Consider the following 25,984-nt stretch of genomic DNA (forward strand, 5'->3'; position numbering starts at 1 on the left):
CTGCAACTGAGCTGCGTGCTCTTCGGCCGCAGGTGGGAGGGCACACATGCAGATTCCGCAAGAGGGTGTGGATGCTGCCCAGGTGGTGTGTGGGTCTGGACCAGCCTCACTCTTCATCTCTGTGTACACGACAGCACCCACCTCAGCAGGCCCCGCACTCCAGCGAGGCGTCTCCAGGCCATGAAGGATGGGTTTGCCTCTTGTCATGAGGTTGAGCCCCAACTGTGGGGGTCGGAAGTAGACAAAAAGAGGGTAGCTGGGAGGTCTGCAAAAGATGTTTCAGAGCAGCGTGGCCTCATGACAGTTTCAGCTCAGTTACAAATCCTACACGGTCCCATTTGCTTAACCAGTTTTTCCAGTGACGCTTCAAAGCTGGCTTTCTTGGTTTCTATAGCTTCTTGGTTTCAAAAGGAAAACCAAAATAACAATAAAAACTCCAAATTCTTCAAAGTGGACAAATAAATAATAGTAACAATATTTACATTAGTATGTCACACTTGGAGATTGCAGCATGACTGGGGAACGGAAGAACTGAGAATGTGTCCTGGCCCTGGGGCTTAGACCTGGCTCCCGGTCGGGGTGGGACACCTCTCTGAGTGGACAGAGGGACAGGTGAGGTGGGAACGAGCAAAGATTCTGGACTGGGGGATCCTCAAGTCCAGGGAGGTGGAGTGGGCAGGAGGTGCTGAGCTGTCCCTAGATCAATTAGGTTTCAAACAAACAGACAAATCCCGGTTCTCCCCAGCAAGCACTGTGCTGTGGTCTGGGTCACTGGGTGAGTTGCTCCTAGGATGCCGGGGCTTCTCTGACTGCCAGCACGGTGGGGATGGCAGGGCCTCGGTCCTGGGGAGCACAAAGCTCACGAGTCAGCTGCTGGCCTCCAGCCCCTTCCCAGACGACAAGGAGCCGAGGTCAGGAACGATCCCCTCTTCCCTGGACTATGTGACAAGGGGGATGTGGAATTCGTTTGTGTCGAAGATCAGGGGCCTCCTGGGAGGGCTTGGGTCCCTGTCAGCCTTGTGGAGCAGCTTGAAGAGCCCGGTGCCAATGTTCATGGGGATCCCCATGATGATGCATTCAGACACCCCTGAAACCAACCAGAAAGGATGTTAGAGGGCTTCTCGACACACGGGTAGGTTTTCAGGACAGAGAGACTACTGACTTGGGAGTCAGAAACTGGGCTTGGAGTCCCAGCCCCACTACACATCGACGGATTGAATCCAGGCTGCTCGCTTCACGCCTCATCTATAGACGCTGAAGGCATGGCATGGCGCTCCTGGACGCTTGGTTGGGGCAATTCCAGCGAAGGGCAGTGCCCGCTCACAGCCCCACTGCTGGCTCAGAGGTCTCTCCATCTGAGCCAAAGGCACCGTGTGGGCCTCACCTTCATGAGCGCTACACTCAGACAGCAAGGATATACTGAATGACACTCAGGAAAGCCCAAGTTTGCCACCCAGCACTTCCTTAACTTAGGGCCCAGGAGACAAGCAAATGGGATCATAGTAAGCAGATGCCAATCCCTCTGGAGACAGCAGCAGAGACTTGTTCCCTGTGCCCAGGGGTCAGGGCGGCTTAACAGAACCCCAACCTCGGGGGCCACAGCCTGAATAAGAGACACTCAGAAGGCAGGGCCCTCGCAGAGTGACAGGAGTTAGGTGACAGTGCAGGCTCTCCATGCTCCTTTTCAGATTTTTAAGATCTAAATGTTGGGCTCTGCGTCAGGCTTCTGGTTTTACAATAAGCAAGTGTGTACCCGGTATGTTCTGGGCTTTGTGCCATCAGGGCACCAGAGAGGTAAACAACCAAACTAAAAACCAACACGTAGTAAGGGCTGACACTGAGTTACAACATTTAAAGGACCAGGAGATTTCAAAGTTGGGGTAGGGTGACCACACTAGGTGCCCAGAGGGGTCAGTGGTGGAGAAGGGGCGGTGGGCGGGGCCACAGCAGGGCAGCAGCAAAGACCAGGCCCAGCGTCCTGGTGGTAGAGCTGGGGAGCTGGGTCTTAGCCCTGCTGTCAAGCAGACTCGCTCTTATTTTTACCTTGGCCTTGCCCTTCTCCGGCCCCAATCTCTGCTCCCTTTTCTTTCTTTTTACCTTTCATTATCTTAAAGAATTATGTAATTTCTCTTTCTCTCTATTTGCAACCTATGACCCTTGGGAAAGAAAGAGTTAATCTCAGGAGCAAACAATAGGCATATACCGACTGGGGCCCCACCTGACCATCCTCTTGGGTGGCCAATCCCCACAAGGAGGTGAGAGGGGAAATGGCCACTAGGAAGCAGAGCTCTGGCGGCGGGGACGAAGGCCAGGCCTGGCGTCACTGTTGGAGCCCCAGGCCCTCACAAACTCCCACCTCAGGCCACAGGGTCTTGCTGCGGCACGAGAAAGGCTAGAGCAAAGTGGGCACTGTGGGTGGGCAGGGGTCTGTTGTGACAGCCGCCCCTCGGGCTCTCTCTCCCCCAGGCCCGTCAGAGAGGCGCTGTGTGGTGGGAGAGGAGGCTAGCGCAGGGCAAGACGCTCACCACAAGCGAGTCAGTTCTCTCGGTCTTCTCACCGAGAAAGGGTTCGATACCTGCGCCTCAATGATGTGCCGAGACGCCATACAAGGTACCCGGCACAGGCGTGCTGGCTGCCTCGCTCAGGAAGTCAGGACAGCGGGTGCCTGGCGCAGGATCGGAGTGGCCGACTGTAATTCTGAGGACTAGAAAATCCCTACATGCCCAGCGGCGACCTTTTCCCTGTACTGACAGAGAAGCCTTCTAAAAATGTGAGGGATGCAGGCTGCCACAGTCAGGCTTTGGAGATAAAAGATAGGTCAGTTCCAACTCCATGATCTGTGACTTTATTCTTAAGTAAAAGCTCTGCCTGCTCAGTTTCTCCACCTCCTGAGAAGCCCCGGCCACGGTCTAAGCTGCATCAACAAAGGCCTCTGGGGAGGCTGCTACGAACACCAAACCTACCACACACGGAGTCCTTCTGCCCGAAGTAGGCGGCGTCAAAGAGGTGGTCGGCTGTCTTCTCAAAGGAGGCCAGCATCAGCACGCTCTCCTTCATCTTGGCCAGGCCAAACCTAGTAATGCCTAGGACTTCACCCTGCACCGCGGGAGAGAGAGCCAGAGTGGTACTCGTGCCACTCACAAAACGCACGCCCCGCCTTCCCTCAACAGAAGCAGCAAAAATCAGCAGAGCCGCAAGTCACAATCTCAGGTTTAAACAGGATCCTAACAGCTGTGTGTCCCACCTGTGTCCCTCTGAGGCCATCAGCCACTGACAACACAGATCCCTACACTCACAGCCGGGTGCCACTGGAGCAAAGAATTAAGAACTGAGAAGTAAAGAGTGGATATATGTGTGTGTATAACTGACTCACTTTGCTGTACAGCAGAAACTAACACAACACTGTAAATCAACTATACTCCAATAAAAATTAATTAATAAAAGAACTGAAAAGTAGGGAATTCCCTGGCGGTCCAGTGGTTAGGACTCTGCGCTTTCACTGCTGAGGGTCTGGGTTCAATCCCTGGTTGGCGAACTAAGATCCTGCAAGCTGCATGGCATGGTCAAAAAAAAAAAAAATCCCTGAAAAGTAAAATTAAGAATCTAACTTTTAAAAGTTAGAGTACTTCTGCGCTTCCCTGGTGGCGCAGTGGTTGAGAGTTCGCCTGCCGATGCAGGGGACACGGGTTAGTGCCCTGGTCCGGGAAGATCCCACATGCCACGGAGCGGCTAGGCCCGTGAGCCATGGTCGCTGAGCCTGCACGTCCAGAGCCTGTGCTCCGCAACAGGAGAGGCCACAACAGTGTACCGCAAAAAAAAAAAAAAAAAAAAAAGTTGTACTTCTGAAGATGTTTCTTATGGTTCAAAGAACTCAAAACTCAAATAATTTAAAAGCCTCAAGGTAGAAAAAGAGTTATGTAAATTTAGGTGCTTTCATTTAAAGGTATGTTATGCCATCATTAAAAAAGTGTATTTATAAAACTATGTAACAACATGGAAAACATTTATAATGTTAGAAAAAAGTCAGAATAGAAATGACATGCTCGGGACCTCCCTGGTGGTGCAGTGGTTAAGAATCCGCTTGCCAATGTAGGGGACATGGGTTCAAGCCCTGGTCCGGGAAGATCCCACATGCCGCGGAGCAACTAAGCCCGTGAGCCACAACTACTGAGCCCACGTGCCACAACTACTAAAGCCTGCACGCCTAGAGCCCGTGCTCCCCAACAAGAGAAGCCACTGCAATGAGAAGCCCGCACACCACAATGAAGAGTAGCCCACACTCACCGCAACTAGAGAAAGCTGCGCGCAGCAACGAAGACCCAGCATGGCCAAAAATACCAACCTTAGTTCCCCCCTCAGGTTATGTTAACTTGTTCTTTAACCTGGAAATGGCTACAGAAGAAGTGTGATGAATGGGTTTAACAGGGAATAAACCTCAGTTTGCCATGGAATCCTTGGGCTTTTGGCAATGGCTAGTTTTCTTTTAGGATAAAATTTCTAAAAAGGACAAAAACCATGCTCTGCCTCTTGCCATGAGGTTGAAATTTTCACGCTGGAATTTTACCAGTACACCCAGACCTGACCACTGTACTTCGGTCTTGGGGTAACGGTGGTCATCACAGTTGGGCACGCTATGTGTCCTACAAGCTTTGTGATCCCGAAACTGGGTTTGCGACGCCTGGCTGCCAGGCCCCCACGAACCTTGTAGGTCATAAGGTCGGAGAGCAGCATTACATGCCGCCGGTCGATGCTCATGCCATGGTTGACCATCGTGTACTGGATTTCGTTGATGATAGTCGTCCGGGCAGCTTCGATGCCCAGGGTTTTCTCCACCTGCGGAGGGCTAGGATGAGCAGAGGCAGCCATGCCCTCCTCTACCCTGCAGCTCCCGGCACCCCGTGCCCTTCCCCAGAGATGGGAGTGCAGACCAAGAGCAAACGGCAGGGTCGGAGGAGCGTGCCAGGAGGGAGACGGGACGACTGCAAGGTGCCCCTGGCCGTAAGCAGTACCTCATATGTGTTGTTAGAGGTAGTTCGGGTGCCCTTCACACCGTGGGTGGCCATGACTGCCCGCAGGTTATCACCCTCCACCAGGAGCTTGTACTTCTCCTTTCCGCTCTGCTCGTCGATGTGGATGACAGCTCGGGACACCTCCGGGATGCCCTGCACCACCACCTGGACGCACAGACAGATAAGGCTCCAGACCCCGCAGTGCCTGCGGCCCCCACCCACCCAGGAGCCTGGGAAACCACAGTGGCTGTGAGAACTGGGAACGTCATGGCCTGGGTTTGTGACCTTGATCACCTCATTTTCAGTGGTGATTGTCAGCAACATGCCAAACTTGGGAGTGCCTGAGTGCTGCTCTAGTGGTTGGGGGGAAGCAGAAGCTCAGGGGACCATGCCCCCTTCCACCACCAGTTTTATGAAAGAACAAAGAGAAACCGAACAGGCAGAGCTGATGAGGCAGTGCTAAGAAGGAAACCGGAACCTGCCTGACTCCTTAGGGGTGTAGCAAAGAAACGAAGAAACAGGGCGCCACCCTCAGTCTCAGCAGTGACAACGCCCTTGTGGCTTCCTGACACCTGACTCTTCAGGTTAGAGGTAAGCACGGTTCCTCCCTTTATGCATCTCCAGGTATTAGGCCAGATGCGGTCCTAGAGAGGTGACCTGTGTCTCACCTTGGGGAGATCCTCTTTCAGAAACTGCAGCACGTAATACATGGAGCTCTTGCTGTTCTCTCGGGGGGTGACACACACCACAGCCTCACCATGCACGGCCACGTCGCCAGGCTTCACGCGGAGCTTGGACATGCAGATGGAATACCTCACCGTCTCAGCGTTCACCTGCGAGGGACCGCACGCCCAGGACATTACTAGCAGGGTTTGGAGGCTGCGGTTCCAGTGCTTCTTGGTCTTTTTACATCGTTGCCCCTCTAAGCCTTTTCAGTCATTTTTACCCCATCTCTCTCCACACCATGATATTTTAATACTGGAGATATACTGTGTATTTATGTACCGTAATGTATACCTCTGCCTTATTCATTAAAGAGTAGATCCCCACCCCCCCAACCCTTTTTTTGCCATTGCTACCTGTACATAAACACCAACGATAATTAAGCCAGGTCAATCCACTCATCCAAAAACATCTCCTGAGCCAGCAAGGTACTGTGCTGGGAGCCCACAGGTGAGTAAGACACAGCTGGCACTACAGTCCTTCCAGATGCTGTAATGCTGTTATCACAGCAAATGGGTATTACGGCCTGCACAAAACCTCCACTAATTTCCTGTGTGTCCCTGGGTGGCAATGTCTGTGCTGGGGTCAGGCGTAGAGAGAAAACATGAAGGTACAACAGACTCACAGAACAGACACTGAGTGAAAGCCTCTGCAGGGTTTCCTGTGCCTTGCATAGCTCTTGACCTAGTTTATCAGCGCCTATCTTGGGGCTAAAAGAGGATGACTTCCTCCACGCATTTAATTACGTGACTCACTTCCAGCCTCAGAAGTCTGATCCGTTCCAGGGAGAGCTTGACGAGAATAAAGCAATCGTCAGGAAGAAACACTTCTTCAATATACTCTGAAATCTGTGGTGTCAAAAGATGAGAATGTCCATCAGTCACTTCCCCTTCCCTCAGAGCATACAAGGCTCACTCTATGTTTTTAAGGATACAGAGCAGTGTGGACACACTGACTAGTAAATCCACTACAAGTGGTTCTTACGCTTACTGGCGACGCTGCTGGTTTAGTTTTCTTATTATTAAGAGGGATTTCTTCTTACCTCTCCCAAGAGGGTTTTCTCAATTCTCCCTTTCACGAGGCGAGCGTAATCTGCATCGTCGTCCTTGTCCAGCTGTGCTGTGATGATTGGAGTGCTATGGGAAGTAAGGGCAAATGATGACAGCACAAGGAATGAGGCTGTTTGAAGAATACCGCTCTGTTAAGCCCGGGTACCACTTGCGGTTGTAATGTTAACAGCAACCGCAATTTACTGAGCGTTTACTGGAGTCAGGCACGCCACTGAGGGCTCCACATACACGTGCTCATGAGGCAGCCCAATCGATCAGTCACTGAGTGACTTTCAGAACATTCTTCCTGGCCAAGCGAACCTACCTTTTCCTCTTTGGTCCTAATGAGTAGTTATTTCAGTTCTGTTCCCTGAGTAAACTGACCCTTCGTGTACTGCAGCTTCCTCCACTTCCACTGCCACCCCTACGATCTCCTCTTCAGGACACCTCCACCTCCTCCAACCACCAGCTAGGAGCTTCCATCCTCGCTGTCCTGGACGGCATCCCCCGAACGCACATTCCTGGGAGATCTGACCGACCTAGAGGAGGCAGGCAGAACTCCTACCACCCTGGACGTCTACAGGTGCTGTTCTAGAACCTAGTACAGCTTTCTTTCATTTAATGTTATATTGTCATTTCGTTAGACTTGGATCAGAGGTGAAAGGTGATTTTGTCACTGAACGCACTATAAGGTATTTCTATCCTTCCTAGTCTCACATCACCCACAAATCCTATCATGAAATCACCAGGGCGGGGGTGTGGGCGGACAGGGAGTGTGTCACAGAATATGACCATAGCTCAAGTGGTAGACACGTTAGTCAGGCCTAGTGAGGCTGGGAATAATGACATCAAAAGGATGAAATCTACACTGACACATCGTTCCAAGTTTTCCAGGCATTTTTTTTTTAGGTTTCTCTCTTTCATGTGACTTGTGGCCATAAAGAACCATTGCATCAATTCTGACTCTATCCAGTTTGGACTTATTTTTTTCCAGTTTGGGTTTTTTAAAAGGCAAGATATGATTAACACAAGCACGCCTCACTCCGGAGTTTGAGAAACTGCCTGCTAGCATCTCTCTTTCTCTCTCTCTCTCACTCTCACACACACACACACACACACACACACACACCCCCAAGAGAAACACTGTTTCTCAAGGATCACGACAGGTGAGTGTGAGAACAAGAGGGACACGGATGCGGGCACCTGATGGCCTTGGAAGCATTGATGATCTCTTTGATGCGGGGCACACCCAGGGTGATGTTCATGGAGGCCACGCCTGCGAAGTGGAAAGTCTTCAGGGTCATCTGGGTGCCCGGCTCGCCAATGCTCTGGGCACAGAGTGCGCCCACGGCAGAACCTGGCTCCATCTGTGCCCTGAAAGGACAAGGTAGGGATGAAGAGTCCAGTAAAATTGCTAAGGAGACGGGCATGAAATGTACAGCGTGGGAAATACAGACAATAATGATGTAACATCTCTGTATGGTGGCAGATGGTAACTAGGCTTATCGTGGTGATCCTTTTGCAAAATATAGAAATATCGAATCGCTGTGTTGTGCACCTGGAACTTGCACAGTGCTGTAGATCAACTACACTTCAATTAAAAAGACAAAACCAGGGAATTCCCTGGCAGTCCAGTGGTTAGGACTCCAAACTTTCACTGCCAGGTCCCGGGTGGGCCCAGGTTCAATCCCTGGTTGGGGAACTGGAAGTAAGATCCTGCAAGCCTCACGATGCGAGGGGGGTAAAAAAAAAGGGGCTAAAAAAGACAAAACCAAAAACTGCTGGGGAGGCTTCCGATTATCTCCTTTCAACAGAAAAAATACAGATGCCATCAGGGATAGGAAGGAATTGGCAAGGACCCAGGCTAGGCTTGTGATAGAGGAAGAACCTGGCACAAATCAGTTACAGGTGCAGATGAGGGGATGTGATGCTCAGAGGGGTCCGATGATGACAGTGAATACTGTGTGGCTACCGGTGGTCAGCGCGGGATGACTGGAGAAGATCTAAGAGCTCTGCTGACAAATGGTACTGAAGGTGGACAGAGCAGCGGGCAATTGCCAAGCATATCGGTAGTTTCTCTGTGGGGAGAGGGCAGTCGTTTCTCTGTGGGGAGAGGGCAGTTGGAAATTTCTTTGCCGTTATTTCCACATCTTGGAGCACCCAGCCTGTCTACCCACTGACTAGTAAGCGGTGTGGGTGCAAGATTTTGTTTCCTGGGGAAACAGGAAGCATACAAGAGACCCACGTGACCGCCTGGCAGTCTAAGACAGTTAGCATCCTTACCTCATGTACTTGTCCCTACACGTCTCCAGAAACTTTTCTATTTGGGTGGGGGTGATCCGGTCCAACTGGTACAGCACCCGGGGCTGGAAGGAAAAAAGCCAAGTATGAGTCAGGGCTGGCAGCAATGGAAAATACCTCCATGTCCTGACAGATCTGGGAGGGCCGTTACCTCTGTTGTGCCGTTATCGTTGATGCCATATTTATCTCGGGTTTTCTTGATCTTCTCAGAAACCTCCTTAACGAATTTTTTTATCTCCTGAAAGATTACACAACAAACATCAGATACATATTTCTCAGCAATTTGGATTACATGATTCGTTTTGTAAACTTCAGTAACGTGACGAGTCCGTCCTATTTTAGTGGCAGCTAAACGTGACACTGTAAAGGGTACGAAATGGACACAGGTTCTATTACAAAATGTTTTTCCAAGGAACACGACACACCATCCACGCCCCGGACACATCGTTCATTGGTTTAGTGTTTCTAAGGCCTTTTTACTCAGATGATGCTTCACATGTATAGAGTGAAGGCAGGAGAGCCCTTCCCGCTTGCCGCCTTCTCTTCTCTCCCCTGGCACACCCTGCTGCCCACATTCACACAGCCCAGAGTGAATACAATTGAACCACTTGCACTTTTAGTCTCTAGACTGATAACTTTTTGAGGTTTCTTCTGCAGTTGTTCTGGTCAATTTAAACGTACGAAGTATGGTTTTGTAGACACTATGTACATTTCAAACACTTGCCTTCATTTCAAAGGAAACACTCCCAAGTCCCAGCTTTGTCTCTGACCCCCAGCTCTGCACTGGTCCCCCATCACGCTCCCTTCCCCCACACAGTCAGAACTTTGTAAGTCTCCAGGAAACCACTCTCAAAGCTGGAAATGAAACATCGGCATATCTGCTGTTCCCATTGTATTTAAGAACAGCACTCTACACCCCCGGACGATGACAAAATGGAGCAAGAAAAAGGTGAAAAGTACATCATGTGGACGATCCATAGGGCACGGCTAGAGACGACAGGCCTAAGTTTTCTGGAAACTGCTCTAAGGGGAAAACCCATCTGCTTTACAATTTATAGTGTGTCTGTGACATAAACCCAGCCTCAAGGTCACTCCTAGAACCAGGATCAGCTAGCATCTCCTCTCGGGGAGTTCTCACGGAGGGTGTGGTACGCTTTAATGGACCACACCCATCCATGTCCTGCTGCCAGGGGGTCAGCACCGTGGGACTGACTCTTAGAGCACTTCTCAGGTGAGCTAATGGCACACCCCGTGCAGTAGCAGTGTCCTTCTGAGGCTGCTCACCAGCCGCTCTGCTTTGATCCAGGGGCATTTTTGAGAATATGGGAAAGGGTGGACACACTGCACTTCCCCTCAGCAGCCCTCCAGGGAATATAATTCCCCTCAATGGTTTTGGACAAATTGTGAGGGCACTCTGGCCAACTACAGGCATCCAGCTGCTCCGCGCGGCAGGCTGAGGGCGGATCCACACACCCAGAGGGACCAGTAGGCGGGCCTGAGGACTGGATGCATGCTGTAGTGGCTGCAAAGCCTCATGAGGTCTTGATTCTTGATTCCGAGGCCGGCTGAGGGGCCCCAGGAAGACCAGCACGCCTGCCCAGAGTCTGCTCAATCTATATCACATAGTTGAAAACATCACAAGTTTTGTCTGAAACAAATGTTTCAAAAAGCAGACTGAACAGAAGCCCACTTTTGCAAAAACAAAATCCTCTAATGCAGGGGTCCCCAACCCTTGGGCCACGTACCGCTACCAGTCCCCGGCCTGTTAGGAACCGGGCCGCACAGCAGGAGGTGAGCGGCGGGCGGGCAGGCGAGCGAAGCTTCATCTGCCGCTCCCCATGGCTCGCATTACTGCCTGAACCTCCCCACCCCTGTCCATGGAAAAACTGTCTTCCACGAAACTGCTCCCTGGTGCTGAAAAGGTTGGGGACTGCTGCCATAAGGCACCTACACAGAGCTTAACACTTAACTAGCCAGGTTTTATCCTAACACTGCAAAAATAAATCTCTTTAGCCTTCCCTAGACCAACGAGCAATTTCTAGTTACTATCTTTTCTGAAAGCAAACCACTAAAACTTCTGAGGTCCACATGGTCCATGTCCACAAGCTCTTCTTAGTCAGCTGCTGCCCAGCCTGGCAAGCTCTCCCTGTGGGGCGGCAGGGCACTGGCCGCATTGCTCTAGAGCAGAGGCCACTCGGGCTGAATAAGGTCAGGGGCTTGGTCAAGACAAGAGGCCCCGCAAAGTCAAATGCCTTCTCCACAGTCTGCTCTCAGGGCAGGGGTTTTCTGCAATGTCATCTTTGCCCACTGGGCATTTCAGTCTGTCTGCTAGGAGCCCAGGTGATCAGGGGGCTACGTGGGTGGAATCCACCACATCTTGGCTGCCCCTTGCTCATGAACACAGGTTTCCCATGACTGTCCTTGTTGGTCAACTCTCCTCATTGACAAAGCGTGGAAATACGTGGAGGGTTACCATGCCGCTCAGCCATCATTCTAGGCAGAAAAGACTTTTATTTAAGAAAGGACTTTTACTAATTTACAAGAACTTGAAAATTCTCAAGAGACTCTTTAAAGAGAAACTCTCCAGGCTTACTTATTAATTACAGGTTTGAGGCCACGTTTTCAGATACAGTTAGTTATTACAAACCACAGGTGGAAATTAGAGCTGGAGAGAGCAGTGGGACAATCTCTCCTGGTGTGGCTCTGCCTAAAACTGTGAATCTTCAAAAGCGATAATACCCACTTCCACTTAATTTTTCCCCTGTATTATTCAGTATTAAGAACCTCCTTTAAATGCGTGATGTCCTCCCTGAGCCTATGTTGTGTCCTTTAGGGCGAACTTCTGAAAGCCCTCTTGAACCAGATGTTGCCATTCGATTGCCAGGTGTTCAAGGCACAGGCTAACCAGATGTTGCCGTTCGAATGCCAGAGCCCAGGGCCAAGCAGACAAGGGGGTTTTCATCTGAGAAACTCCGCACACGTGAGCAGTCAAGAGCACACACCTCAAACCATTCCCCAGCTCAGGTGCTGGAAAGGACAGTTTTCAGCTGCCACCCACGTGGACATGCTTCTGGTGGCTTTGCTGAAAGGAATGACTTCCCTTACACAAGAGTTAGGGCAGATATTCTGTAGGTTAAAAGGAAAAAAGCTCACTTTTTGGAAATGAAAACTGAAATAAGCTACTAAGAATTCAGCTGGACCAACCCATGCATACTAAGGGAACTCAGAAGACGGCAGCTGGCAGGCAGTTAATCACACAACTGACCAGCAGCTACCTCTCACACTCAGTCCACAGTGTGGCTGTGAGCACAGCTGTCGGCCTCTGGCAGGGCCAGGGCTCAGCACCACCCAGGAGCTGCCTCTGTCTCCTCGGCTCTGACACGGGCCATGGCCAGACAACATTTCAGCAGCTCAGAAAAATCTGCTCTGGCCAGTGGATTTCGGACCCTCTTGGCAAATCTGAGCCCGGATTGTGAGCCACCGGAGGGCGAGGACATGTTCAATCACCTCTGTGTCCCTGTGATCTGTGGGGCGTACAGCACAAGGGGACGGCTGAACAAGTGCTCACTGAACCCACAAGTGCTGCTGGTCAGGGGGTTACCGTCAAACCACATCTAAGACAAGAAAGGACCAGTCCAAGGCGATGAACAGGGAAGCCCTGTTTGCCAGAACCGGGACAGAAATCTGTGGTCCCCGGGCCTGGCAGACAGCTGGGGTGCAGCAGAACTACTCCTCCACGCTCGGCAGCCACAGCACGTAAGCACGTTACCTCGTTATATTTCTCATAGCCTGTCTCAGTTAAGGTCTTCAAGGAGAAACAGAAACATAAAAAAGTAAATATAATTGTGAAGAAAAATCAAATCACACTTCTCATTTGTTACTTAAGAAAAAAAAAAAAAAAAGCTGTGAAGAAACAAAACCAAAACAAAGGCACTCAGCCTAGCCAGACTCTTAATTTTAAATATATTAAGATTTGGAAGAGTCTCTTTTTCACCTTTTCACATCTTGTCCTGTTAAAGAACGGAGTGAAGCGCTTTTAACTAAAACATTCTTATTTACGTTTTTTACTATTTTTATTTTTGATATACTTCAAGGGATACATTTGTGCTATATTTGAATCACCAATCAGTACACAAAGGGAACCAGGTATTGATTCCTGTATCCTTTTGCTTTTTGTTTTGGCCATGCTGCTTTTGATCATAACCATGATTATAAACAGGAAGGCGCAGGTCAGTGAAATAAAAATGAACCGAAAAAACCTTAAGAGGATGTCAAGGTAACAGGTCCCTGGAAGAAAATGGAAGAGGCTGACTCTGCATTTCTAACCCATTACAGTAAGAAAAAAAAAAACAATTTAAACTGATAATGGTATTAAGTAAATGCTATGACATCATTTATTGTATGAGACACAATAAATGGTATTGAAACAACGCTACTATTATTGCAAATGGCTGAGATTCAGAACAGCCGAGGAAGGAGGCGGCCACAGGATGAAAAAGCGGGTTGCAGGGGGCTGACAGGGACAGGGTCAAAAAAAAATCAGTTCTCTAACTAAAGCGTTTTTCTTCTACCATGGAAACACTTGCGCAAAAGACAAACTTAGAAAGACATGAGATAAATTCTTTATGTTGACTGCTGAGACTCTGCCTGGGCCAGTCTTAAATTTTTTAACAAGAAACACTCTTACATAAACACGCTCCCAGCTTATAAACTGCACTGCTGGCACTTGGCGAACAATTCCTTGGTGACAGCAGAGCCGGGAGCATGGCCCCACGGAGCTCACCTGCAGGAAGCTGTCCTGGCAGCAGAGAAACTCATTCTTCTTCGTGATGGACTCAGCGGTCAGAAGCAGCTCATTCTTACTGAGAGCAGGCTCGCTCTGGCACGGGAAGACGGCCTTGGGTATCAAAAGGAAATAAGAGTGACGTGGGGGTCAGTAGTGGAGGAAGGGATTTACAAGAGACAAAACAACCTCACTCAGAGTGAGCTTTTAGCAACCTGTGATGTTTTTTTTCTTTCAAAATAAATTGTAGACTCTACCTTTAATATGAAGGTGAAAACGGGATAAACTGATACTCCATCTTATACAAAGGCTTGTGGGCTATTCAGTGGGTTTCATGCCATTTCTCCCCAACCTTCACCCCACCCCAGATTTGCATTAAAATCACAAATTGTTGTTTTTTAAAAAGAGCCCAAAATTTCAAGAGTGAAAATATTCCCCCACCTCCAAGCTCATGGGGTTTCCCCTAAAATTTTAATGGTTGCACATCACCCTAATGGACGGAGCAGTCTGTATTATTTTTTGACCTGTCCTCCACTGATGGTCTGTGTCTGCTATAAACAATTCTGGAAGAACATTCTTGGCACATTTAGATCATTTTTGTAGGGCAAATTCCTATAAGTGGAATTTAAATGTTGGTCAAAGGCACCCACATTTAAATTCAGATCAGTGTTGTCCAGCTATCTCTCAAAAAGATTGTTCTAAATTATACCCCCAGTTAAAGTGTGTGAAATGTGCCTGCTTCTCCACACCCATGGCTTTAACACCGTCTCTATTACACTTTACTAGATATAGACAAGAAGACAAAGCCCTCTTCTATTGGCATTTGATTACTACCAATAACTAGACTTTGAAATTGAGAAACTATTTTTCCTTTAATACTTGGGGGAAATTATGCAAAGGAACACAAAAAGAAAAATATTAACTCAGTGGTTGGGTAGATATGACAGCATTAACTGTGTGCTATGCCAAAGGGCACCTCCATTCTAAAGAACTGGCCTTGAAAACACTGACAGATATGATGTTAAATCTTACTTTGATGTTGTCCAGAACTCTTTTAAACTCCAAGGGTTCATCTTTTCCCTCCATGGCTGCAGGATCTAAGCCATCTCCCCCGTAAATGAACTGGATGATATCGCCCGTAGAGCTTCGGACTGTCAAATCATACTGTGAGCAAAGATCTTCAAGGGACTTTACGAGCCTCCTCTAAAGTAAAAGGAGGAGAGGAGACAAAAGCTCAGCTGCTTTGAGAAGACTAGTCACGCATAGAGAGGTTGAGATTTGCAACTCTGAGTTTCAAGGTTACCAGCGCTTTAATCACATAAAAACATTTTATTAGAAATCCCTTAAGAAGAGTCCCCTGACTGCAAGAACAGGCCCACAAGGGCCTCATTAGCCTGTGCAGTGGGATTTAGAATATGCTCCAGCCTCCAGGACTTCAGTGTTTTAGAATACATGCAATTTAAACCCCATCACTCCCGAAGGACTCTGCAAACACTGTTTTCCTAGGTTGCTTCGCCTTCCCTCTCCGTCTCCCTAAGGTATAAATTAATGCAATTGCTTTGCATTTCTAAACACAACTTAATCCAGGACCCCTGTAGACTTCAATATGAATTACAGAGGATCAGGTGCAGGCCACCTTCTGGGACAGAGGGGGAAGAAGAGAGAACAGGAATGGCATTGCTTTTGAACCAGCAGGCAGCAGTGATTTCTCAAGTCTGCTTAGGGAGAAGAACCTCCCACCAGCAGAACACTCCAGCCAGCAATGTGATGGAGGCTCAGGGAGCTAAAAAGAAAGAGATCTCGCTCCAGGCAACTTCAAAACAAAAATCCCTCATGCCACAACTAATTTGTTCTAGGCTAACACATTGCTCTGGGAAAGCCATACTCTCCACTTCAAAAAAGGTAAAGACACAAAAAATAAAGTCAACAGACATTCGGGCAAGAGTGGTAAAAGCATTTCACAAGCTGTTAGGTTTCTGACAAAAGCAGCACACTCCAAAGCTAAAGGGCAATTTCCCATCAAAAGATGATTAAAAGGGAAGCAGTTATCAGTGATGCTACAGGAGGTCCAGACGAGGTTATGGAAATAGGTGTGTACCGACTCGGGTCCATTTCGCCCTCATCAGCCTTGTGTGCTCTGGCTCACTCATTCGCATCTCTGGTTTATCAGTCCTGGTTTCCCAGTATGCAAAGGGCCGTGCTTCTCAATCCACGGTAGGGAGAAAAGGGACACAAAGCCACAGCAGTTCATGGCCTGGCAACTTGGATTGTTAACCTCATCATGTGTTGTAAGTAGATAAATACATCAAAAAATTAAAAACAAACAAACATAGGTTATGGAGTACAGAGTAGAAATGAGAATTAGACACTGGAGAGAAATCCTTTCCTTGTGGTCTTATGGAAGAACAAGGTAGGATGTGTTTTCACTCCTCTGCCATCAGGGGTACTTCTGCGGCAGTCTGAGAAGCACAGGCATAGAGGAGTGTCTAGCTCAGCCCTGTCCCCGGAGACTACTATCTTCCACCTGTACATACAATGGAGAAAAAGCCAGCCCTCCAAGTGTGTCCAAGCCCTCCTGCGGGCACTGGAATAGGTTCTTGGAGTCCCTTGGAGTGATATTAATAATGGGTTATATAAATAGTTGCACAGTGAGAAGGAGAGCCCTCTCAATTTGTAATCACGAGGTAGGTACTGTCACCCCACCTCCGTGTATTAGGAATCAGAGGCTCAGTGAGGTTCGATGACGTGCCCTGGGATGCACTTGGGTCCAAGCTCTCCTCCAGCAATGCTTTGGTACATGTGGTTCTGGCCTGGCCTTCATCATTCGAAGGACATTGTGTGATCTGGAACATACTACCTTTGTATGTTGTTTATTTCTAGGGTACCATACATCTCTCAATTTTTCCTTTTAAATACCAAGACTGGATAAATTAGAGCTCAGGTACAGAATAAGCAAGCACTCGGCAGTCAAGATCTGCAGACCCCATCCTGATTCACTGCTAATGGCCTACATTTCTTCAGGTTACCTGCATGTATCCTGTTTCAGCTGTCTTCACGGCTGTGTCAACCAGACCTTCCCGGCCAGCCATCGTGTGGAAGAAAAACTCGGTTGGTGTCAAACCTGAATAAAAGCTGTTAGCCACAAAGCCTTTGGCAGCTGGGAGCTAAAGAGACGAAGGAAAAAAAGAAAAATCGAACAAAAAAGTTCAAGGTCCACAATTCCAAAGCCCATTCAAATCAGAAAATGCCTCAACTTCAGGTTACAGATACGCAGCCAATGCACTCTCATGTTTTACGTCCTTTCCTAAAGGAGAAACAATTTAGCCCAGACCATCCTTACCAGAGACAAGGAGGGTGAGGCCCCAGCCAGGGTTGGTGCTGGTGCCACTGGCAGCCAGGTGGCTCGTGAGAGAGAAACCAAAGCTTGGGCTGCTACCCCTAGACCAGGGAGGCAGTTACCAACCTCGGCTCAGAGGGCAACCTGCTGACTGTGACAGCTTGCGCCTCCCCTGGAAAACAACTCCTCCCAAGACACCCTTCCTGTGGGCCAGACCTGTCCACCTCCAAAACATAACCGTGTGCTGCTAATGTTTACGGGGATTCATTTTGGGGCTGCTGAAAATATTCTAAAGTTAGACTGTGATGATCATCATACAACTCTGTGAACATACTAAGCTGCTGAACTCTACACTTTAAATGGGTGAATATTACGACAAATGAAATGTATCTCAAAAAAAAACCTGTAAAAGAAACACACACATATAAAACACCATATGAAATACCAAATGGCCTTTGATCTGGATAGGTCTGTGTTCCTTGGAGGACAACTCAGATGAACAGGCTAACCTCCTGCTTCCCTATTTCATTTAAGGGGCAGCTGGCATTTCTAGGCAGGTACCATCTACTCCCAAGGCTAGCACTGGATATCCCTGGTATTTCTTCCTAATTGGTCAGGCTTTGACTATGAGCCAGATGAGCATAGTCAGGTACCACTCCAGTGACCAGCTGGTTGCCTGACCCCTAGTGACTTCTGATCTTGGGCAGAGAACCTGAGTTGTTCCTGAGGCCGCCTGATACAGAGAGTATCTGTCCATTCTCAGTACAGTAGTCCTATCTCCCCAGGAGGGGCTGGACAGAAATCCTACAGTTCCACTGGGGAAGGTACAGCTGGGGCATCTCTGCTTCAGTGCGAATAACAGCTGACTCCATCCAGAATTTACTAAGTGACCAAATCTGCTCTAAGTTGTGCTCTGCTGACGCTAGTGTCTAGACCACGAGGGCCAATGGAACCCAGAAGTCATTTACAAGCAGAGTTTAAGAATTCCAGAGAGGAAAACCTGGAATTTCCTGGTCGTTTTACGTGTTCACTGTTTAAAAATCCTTATACTTTTATGTAAGTGCCCCCCAAGTGAGCATACAGATTGAATGCACATGTATGATAACTACACATTTTGAACACTTAAGGTAAGTTGGATGGGAATCTGAAATCCACCCTCTTGGTCCAAACTCAAGTTATACAGCTCTGAGCTTAACAAGGCTCCTTCTACAGGACTCAAGTTTGGGTTGCAGAGGGAATAACCCCGAGGGGCCGCAACCCTTATACACCAGCTCCAGGGGCCCCTTGGTTGGCAGCTCCAGAGCTTCTGTGACTCTCTTCTGCACTGCTGAAGGTTGTCCTTCAAAGTTCTGCCTCATCCGCTACTGCTTACCTTTGAGTGTTTTTCAAAGTGAGGCAAGGACCTGTTTTCAAAGCCATCTGGCACTCGAGAGCCACTGATGGCTTGCTGTCCCACACAGGCAATCATCTGTGATATGTTAATGAAGGAACCTGGGGAAGCAGGTCAGGAATGTAACATTCATTTACCAAAATGACATTAAATGAAGCGCAAGCAGATCTGTGGGATAAAACAGGAATACGTGGCACAGCCCCCTATCCTCAACAAGTTCATAGTCTAGGGACAGTAAAAGTCAGAACTAGAGCAACACAGGGTAGAGCTATCAGTAACACAAGAAAAGCCGAGCAGGGCTAGAGCTGCTCAGGGGCAAATGAGCACTTTGGGGCTGGAGGAAAGACTTCCAGGGGAGTCTTCCAGAAGGCAGCGGCAACCAGCTGGACATCTGGAGGACATTATGACTTAGACATAGAAGACGTGGGGGAGGAATTCCAAAGTGGGTGGGAGAGTGGGAAGCAAAGACACAGGATAGGAGTGTGGGGTATGTACCAGGAGCAGGGAGTAGGAGAATATGGGGTTAAAGGCAGCAAGGTGAAAGAGACTGGACTTTATTCTGTCAAAAATTTACAGAAACAGGAAAAGCAGGAGGTTCTGAATTTGAGTGCAGTATCATGAAACCTAAAGCTTTCAGGTTATGGCTAACTATGACACTTAAGTGTTTTTAATTGTCATCAAACATATTATTTTAAAAATCCGCAGCTTTTCTTTCTTTTTTTAAAAAAATAACGTCAAGTTTACTCAAAGCACCCTCAAACTCAGAAACCCACACACATGACCAATGTTTCTCCAAAGGAGTTGGACTTCTAAAAATGCAAATAATTAAGTCTCTTTCTCTATGTATTATTTAAAAAACTTCAGGCCTTTATAAACAAAAGGCCTGAAGTTTGTTTTTTTTGAAGCGCAGCTTGTGGGATCTTAGTTCCCTGACCAGGGATTGAACCCGGGCCCTGGCAGTGAAAGCCTAGAGTCCTAACCACTGGACCGTCAGGGAATTGCCAGGCCTGAAGTTCTGACTTGCATTTCCTAGAACACAACCAGCCAGCCCACATGCAGCGCAGTGACAGCAGCGGCCGGAGGGGGGCACTCACCTTTAGAGCCACACAGAGCCATGGTGAGGGGGCTGTTGCTCTTATCCAGCTCCCGGAGGCAGGCGCTGCCCGCGTGGTCGCGGATCACGGACAGCTCCTTCAGGATCAAAGCCTGGCAGGAGAAAGGGAGATGCGTGGTGGCTCTGTGATTACCGAAGTTCAATGAGACGTTTAAGGAAATGTGAAGAATTTCAGCAAGATGTCAGATTTCCAGCAGATAAAAGGTTTCAGAGCCTTAGAAGACCAAGATGCCCTGTCTCTACAGACTGACATCTTCCACAGGCTGCCATAATCGGTGTGTAAGGAAAAAACAATCCTTGGGAAATTCTTTAAACGTCCAATAAAGTACAATGTGCTTGCTTGGCTTTGGGTACAGTACCCTATACGGCAATGTATCCATATATAAGTTACTGTACATACTCATGCATGTGTATACTGTGTCTAAACAAGTATAGTATCTTATACTTTATAACAAATTATGTAATATGTAGTAAAAGAGAATTGCTTGTGCTATTTGTAAAATTTGTCTCTGCTAAGAACACACCTGAATTACCACCAGTTAAGTATGTTGTGGGGTGACTCTATAGGAATATTCTACTCCATGAGCTCACCCAGATTGTCATCTCTCAACTCACAACTTACAATGCTGAAGCAGTTAGGAGTCATGCTTCCATTAAAAATGAGTACAGCTGAGGCCTCAAGTAATTTTCTATGTGAGAAACACCCATTTCTCTCTCTCTCTGTTTTTCTTTAAGAGTTAGTGAGATTAAGAATGAGCTAAATGCCATCCACCAGAGGGCAGACAGCAGAAGCAAGAACTACAATCCTGCAGCCTGTGGAACAAAAATGACTTTCACAGAAAGACAGACAAAATGAAAAGGCAGAGGACTATGTACCAAATGAAGGAACAAGATAAAAGCCCAGAAAAACAACTAAATGAAGTGGAGATAGACAACCTATCAGAAAAAGAATTCAGAATGATAGTGAAGATGATCCAGGACCTCGGAAAAAGAATGGAGGCAAAGATCGAAAAGATGCAAGAAATGTTTAACAAAGACCTAGAAGAATTAAAGAACAAACAAACAGAGATAAACAATACAATAACTGAAATGAAAAATAAACTAGAAGGAATCAATAGCAGAATAACTGAGGCAGAAGAATGAATAAATGAAATGAAAGACAAAATGGTAGAAATAATTGCCGAGGAGCAGAGTAAAGAATGAAAAGAAATGAAGACAGCCTAAGAGACCTCTGGGACAACATTAAATGCACCAACATTCACATTATAGGGGTCCCATAAGGAGAAGAGAGAAAGAAAGGACCCAAGAAAATATTTGAAGAGATTACAGTTGAAAAATTCCCTAACATGGGAAAGGAAATAGCCATCCAAGTCCAGGAAGTGCAGCGAGTCCTAGGCAGGATAAACCCAAGCAGAAACATGCTGAGACACATAGGAATCAAACTGACAAAAATTAAAGACAAAGAAAAATTATTGAAAGCAACAAGGGAAAAATGACAAATATACAAGGGAACTCCCATAAGGTTAACAGCTGATTTCTCAGCAGAAACTCTACAAGCCGGAAGGGAGCGGCACGATATACTTAAAGTGATGAAAGGGAAGAACCTACAACCAAGATTATTCTACCCGGCAAAGATCTCATTCAGATTTAACTGAGAAATCAAAAGCTTTACAGACAAGCAAAAGCTAAGAGAATTCAGCACCACCAACCAGCTCTACAACAAATGCTAAAGGAACTTCTCTAAGTGGGAAACACAAGAGAAGAAAAGGACCTACAAAAACAAACCCAAAACAATTAAGAAAACAGTAACAGGAACATACATATTGATAATTACCTTAAATGTGAATGGATTAAATGCTCCAACCAAAAGACACAGGCTCACTGAATGGACACAAAAACTCGCTGAAAGTGAGGGGATGGAAAAAGATATTCCATGCAAATGGAAATCAAAAGAAAGCTGGAGTAGCAATACTCATATCAGATAAAATAGACTTTAAAATGAAGAATGTTACAAGAGAAAAGGAAGGACACTACATAATGATCAAGGGATCAATCAAAAAAGAAGACATAACAATTATAAATATATACGCACCCAACAGAGGAGCACCTCAATACATAAGGCAAATGCTAACAGCTATAAAAGAGGAAATTGACAGTAACACCGTAATAGTGGGGGACTTTAACACCTCACTTGCACCAATGGACAGAAAACTAAGGAAACACAAGCTTTAAATGATACAAGAAACCAGACAGATTTAATTGATATTTATAGGACATTCCCTCTGAAAACAGCAGAATACACTTTCTTCTCAAGTGCACACAGAACATTCTCCAGGATAGATCACATCATGGGTCACAAATCAAGCCTCGGCAAGTTTAAGAAAATTGAAATCATATCAAGCATCTTTTCTGACCACAACGCTATGAGATTAGAAATAAATTACAGGGACAAAAACATAAAAAACACAAACACATGAGGCTAAACAATACGCTACTAAATGACCAAGAGATCACTGAAAAAATCAAAGAGGAATTAAAAAAACACTCAGAGACAAATGACAAGGAAAACATGACAACCCAAAACCTATGGGATGCAGCAAAAGCGGTTCTAAGAGGGAAGTTTATAGCAATACAAGCCTACCTCAAGAAACAAGAATCTCAAAAAAACAATCTAACCTTACACCTGAAGGAAATAGAGAAAGAAGAACAAACAAAACCCAAAGTTAGCAGAAGGAAAAGAATCATAAAGATCGGAGCAGAAATAAAAGACATAGAAACAAAGAAAACAATAGCAAGATCAGTAAAACTAAAAGCTGGTTCTTTGAGAAGATAAACAAAATTGATAAACCTTTAGCCAGACTCATCAAGAAAAAGAGGGAGAGGACTCAAATCAATAAAATTAGAAATGAAAAAGGAGAAGTTACAACAGACACCGCTGAAATACAAAGCATCCTAAGAGACTACTATAAGCAACTCTATGCCAATAAAATGGACAACCTGGAAGAAACGGACAAATTCTTAGAAAGGTATAACCTTCCAAGACTGAACCAGGAAGAAATCGAAAATATGAACAGACCAATCACAAGTAATGAAATTGAAACTGTGATTAAAAATCTTCCAACAAGCAAAAGTCCAGGACCAGACGGCTTCACAGGTGAATTCTATCAAACATTTAGAGAAGAGCTAACACCCATCCTTCTCAAACTCTTCCAAAGAATTGCAGAGGAAGGAACACTCCCAAACTCATTCTATGAGGCCACCATCACCCTGATACCAAAACCAGACAAAGATACTACAAAAAAAGAAAATTACAGACCAATATCACTGATGAATATAGATGCAAAAATCCTCAACAAAATACTAGCAAACAGTATCCAAAAACATATTAAAAGGATCATACACCACGATCAGGTGGGATTTACCCCAGGGATGCAAGGATTCTTCAATATACGCAAAACAATCAATGTGATACACCATATTAGCAAATTGAAGGATAAAAACCATATGATCATATCAATAGATGCAGAAAAAGCTTTTGACAAAATTCAACACCCATTTATGATAAAAACTCTCCAGGGCATAGAGGGAACCTACCTTAACATAATAAAGGCCATGTGTGACAAACCCACAGCAGACATCATTCTCAATGGCGAAAAACTGAAAGCATTTCCTCTAAGATCAGGAACAAGAGAAGGATGTCCACTTTCGCCACTATTTTTCAACATAGTTTTGGAAGTCCTAGCCACGGTAATCAGAGTAGAAAAAGAAATAAAAGGAATACAAATTGGAAAAGAAGAAATAAAACTGTCACTGGTTGCAGATGACATGATACTATACATACAGAATCCTAAAGATGTCACGGGAAAATGGCTAGAGCTAATCAATGAATTTGGTAAAGTAGGATACAAAATTAATGCACAGAAATCCCTTGCATTCCTATACACTAACAACAAAAGATCAAAAAGGGAAATTAAGGAAACAATCACATTCACCATTGCAACAAAAAGAATAAAATACCTAGGAATAAACCTACCTAAGGAGGTAAAAGACCTGTACTCAGAAAACTATAAGACACTGATGAAAGAAATCAAAGATGACACAAAAAGATGGAAAGATATACCATGTTCTTCGATTGGAAGAATCAATATTGTGAAAATCACTGTACTACCCAAAGCAATCCACAGAGTCAGTGCAATCCCTATCAAATTACCAATGGCATTTTACAGAACTAGAACAAAAAATCTTAAAATTTGTATGGAGACACAAAAGACCCCGAATAGCCAAAGCAGTCTTGAGGGAAAAAAAACAGAGCTGGAAGAATCCGACTCTCTGACTTCAGACTATACTACAAAGTTACAGTAATCAAGACGATATGGTACTGGCAAAAAAACAGAAATACAGATCAATGAAACAGGATAGAAAGCCTAGAGATAAACCCATGCACCTATGGTCAACCAATCTATGACAAAGGAGGCAAGGATATACAATAGAGAAAAGACAGCCTCTTCAATAAGTGGTGCTGGGAAAACTGGACAGCTACATGTAAAAGAATGAAATTAGAACACTCCCTAGGACTTCTCTGGTGGCACAGTGGTTAAGAATCTGCCTGCCAGGGGCTCCCCTGGTGGCACAGTGGTTGAGAGTCCGCCTGCCGATGTAGGGCACGCGGGTTTGTGCCCCGGTCCGGGAGGATCCCACATGCCGCGGAGCGGCTGGGCCCGTGAGCCATGGCCGCTGAGCCTGCGTGTCCGGAGCCTGTGCTCCGCAACGGGAGAGGCCACAACAGTGAGAGGCCCGCATACCACAAAAAAACCAACAAACAAACAAACAAAGAATCTGCCTGCCAATGCAGGGGACATGGGGTTAATATATGGTCTGGGAAGATCCCACATGCCGCAGAGCAACTAAGCCCGTGCGCCACAACTACCGAGCCTGTGCTCTAGAGCCCGCGAGCCACAACTACTTTGCTGCAACTACTGAAGCCCGTGTGCCTAGAGACCGTGCTCCACAACAAGAGAAGCCACTGCAATGAGAAGCCCATGCACCACAACGAAGAGTAGCCCCTGCTCGATGCAACTCAAGAAAGCGTGCGCACAGCAACAAGGACCCAATGCAGCCAAAAATAAATAAATTAAATAAATAAATTTTTTTAAAAAAAGGAACACTCTCTAACACCATACACAAAAATAAACTCAGAATGGATTAAAGACCTAAATGTAAGAGCAGACACTATAAAACTCTTAGAGGAACACGTAAGAAGAACACTCTATGACATAAATCACAGCAAGATCTTTTTTGACCCACCCCCTAGAGTAATGGAAATAAAAACAAAAACAAACAAATGGGACCTAATGAAACTTAAAAGCTTCTGTACAGCGAAGGAAACCATAAACAAGACTAAAAGACAACCCTCAGAATGGGAGAAAGTATTTGCAAACAAAGCAGCTGACAAAGGATTAATCTCCAAAATATATGAGCAGCTCATGCAGCTCAATATTAAGAAAACAAACAACCCAGTCAAAAAATGGGCAGAAGACCTAAATAGACATTTCTCCGAAGAAGACATACAGATGGCCAAGAGGCACATGAAAAGCTGCTCAACATCACTAATTATTAGAGGAATGCAAATCAAAACTACAATGAGGTATCACCTCACACTAGTCAGAATGGCCATCATCAAAAAATCTACAAACAACAAATGCTGGAGAGGGTGTAGAGAAAAGGGAACCCTCTTGCACTGTTGATGGGATTGTAAATTGATACAGCCACTATGGAGAACAGTATGGAGGTTCCTCAAAAAACTAAAAATAGAATTACCATATGACCCAGCAATCCCACTACTGGGCATATACCCTGAGAAAACGATAATTCAAAAAGACACATGCACCCCAATGTTCACTGCAGCACTACTTAGCCAGGTCATGGAAGCAACCTAAATGTCCACTGACAGATGAATGGATAAAGAAGATGTGGTACATATATACAATGGAATATTACTCAGCCATAAAAAGGAAAGAAATTTGGTCATTTGTAGAGATGTGGCTGGACCTAGAGACTGTCATACAGAGTGAAGTAAGTCAGAAAGAGAAAAACAAATATCGTATGCTAACACATATATATGGAATCTAAAAAAAAAAATGGTCATGAAAAACCTAGGGGCAGGACGGGAATAAAGATGCAGACCTAGTCGAGAATGGACTTGAAGACATGGGGAGGGGGAAGGGTGAGCTAGGACAAAGTGAGAGAGTGGCATGTATATATATACACTACCAAATGTA

At 46.3% G+C, this 25,984-nt stretch overlaps 1 protein-coding gene across 1 annotated transcript in view; it reads right to left on the reverse strand.

Moving 5' to 3' along the window:
- Positions 1 to 451: 451 nt before the first annotated feature.
- POLR3A (RNA polymerase III subunit A) overlaps positions 452 to 25,984 on the reverse strand; it is a 47,670-nt gene continuing 22,137 nt past the window's right edge. Inside the window, 15 exon segments of the mRNA XM_032608624.1 lie at positions 452 to 1,087; positions 2,964 to 3,096; positions 4,702 to 4,833; positions 5,010 to 5,174; positions 5,678 to 5,842; positions 6,488 to 6,580; positions 6,775 to 6,868; positions 7,985 to 8,155; positions 9,065 to 9,147; positions 9,234 to 9,320; positions 13,866 to 13,979; positions 14,898 to 15,068; positions 16,892 to 17,029; positions 18,575 to 18,693; positions 19,687 to 19,798. Of these exon segments, the coding sequence (XP_032464515.1) occupies positions 939 to 1,087; positions 2,964 to 3,096; positions 4,702 to 4,833; positions 5,010 to 5,174; positions 5,678 to 5,842; positions 6,488 to 6,580; positions 6,775 to 6,868; positions 7,985 to 8,155; positions 9,065 to 9,147; positions 9,234 to 9,320; positions 13,866 to 13,979; positions 14,898 to 15,068; positions 16,892 to 17,029; positions 18,575 to 18,693; positions 19,687 to 19,798 (1,926 nt within the window). The 3' untranslated portion in view covers positions 452 to 938.

This window comes from Phocoena sinus, chromosome 16, assembly GCF_008692025.1.
Source record: "Phocoena sinus isolate mPhoSin1 chromosome 16, mPhoSin1.pri, whole genome shotgun sequence".
Classification (NCBI taxonomy): domain Eukaryota; kingdom Metazoa; phylum Chordata; class Mammalia; order Artiodactyla; family Phocoenidae; genus Phocoena; species Phocoena sinus.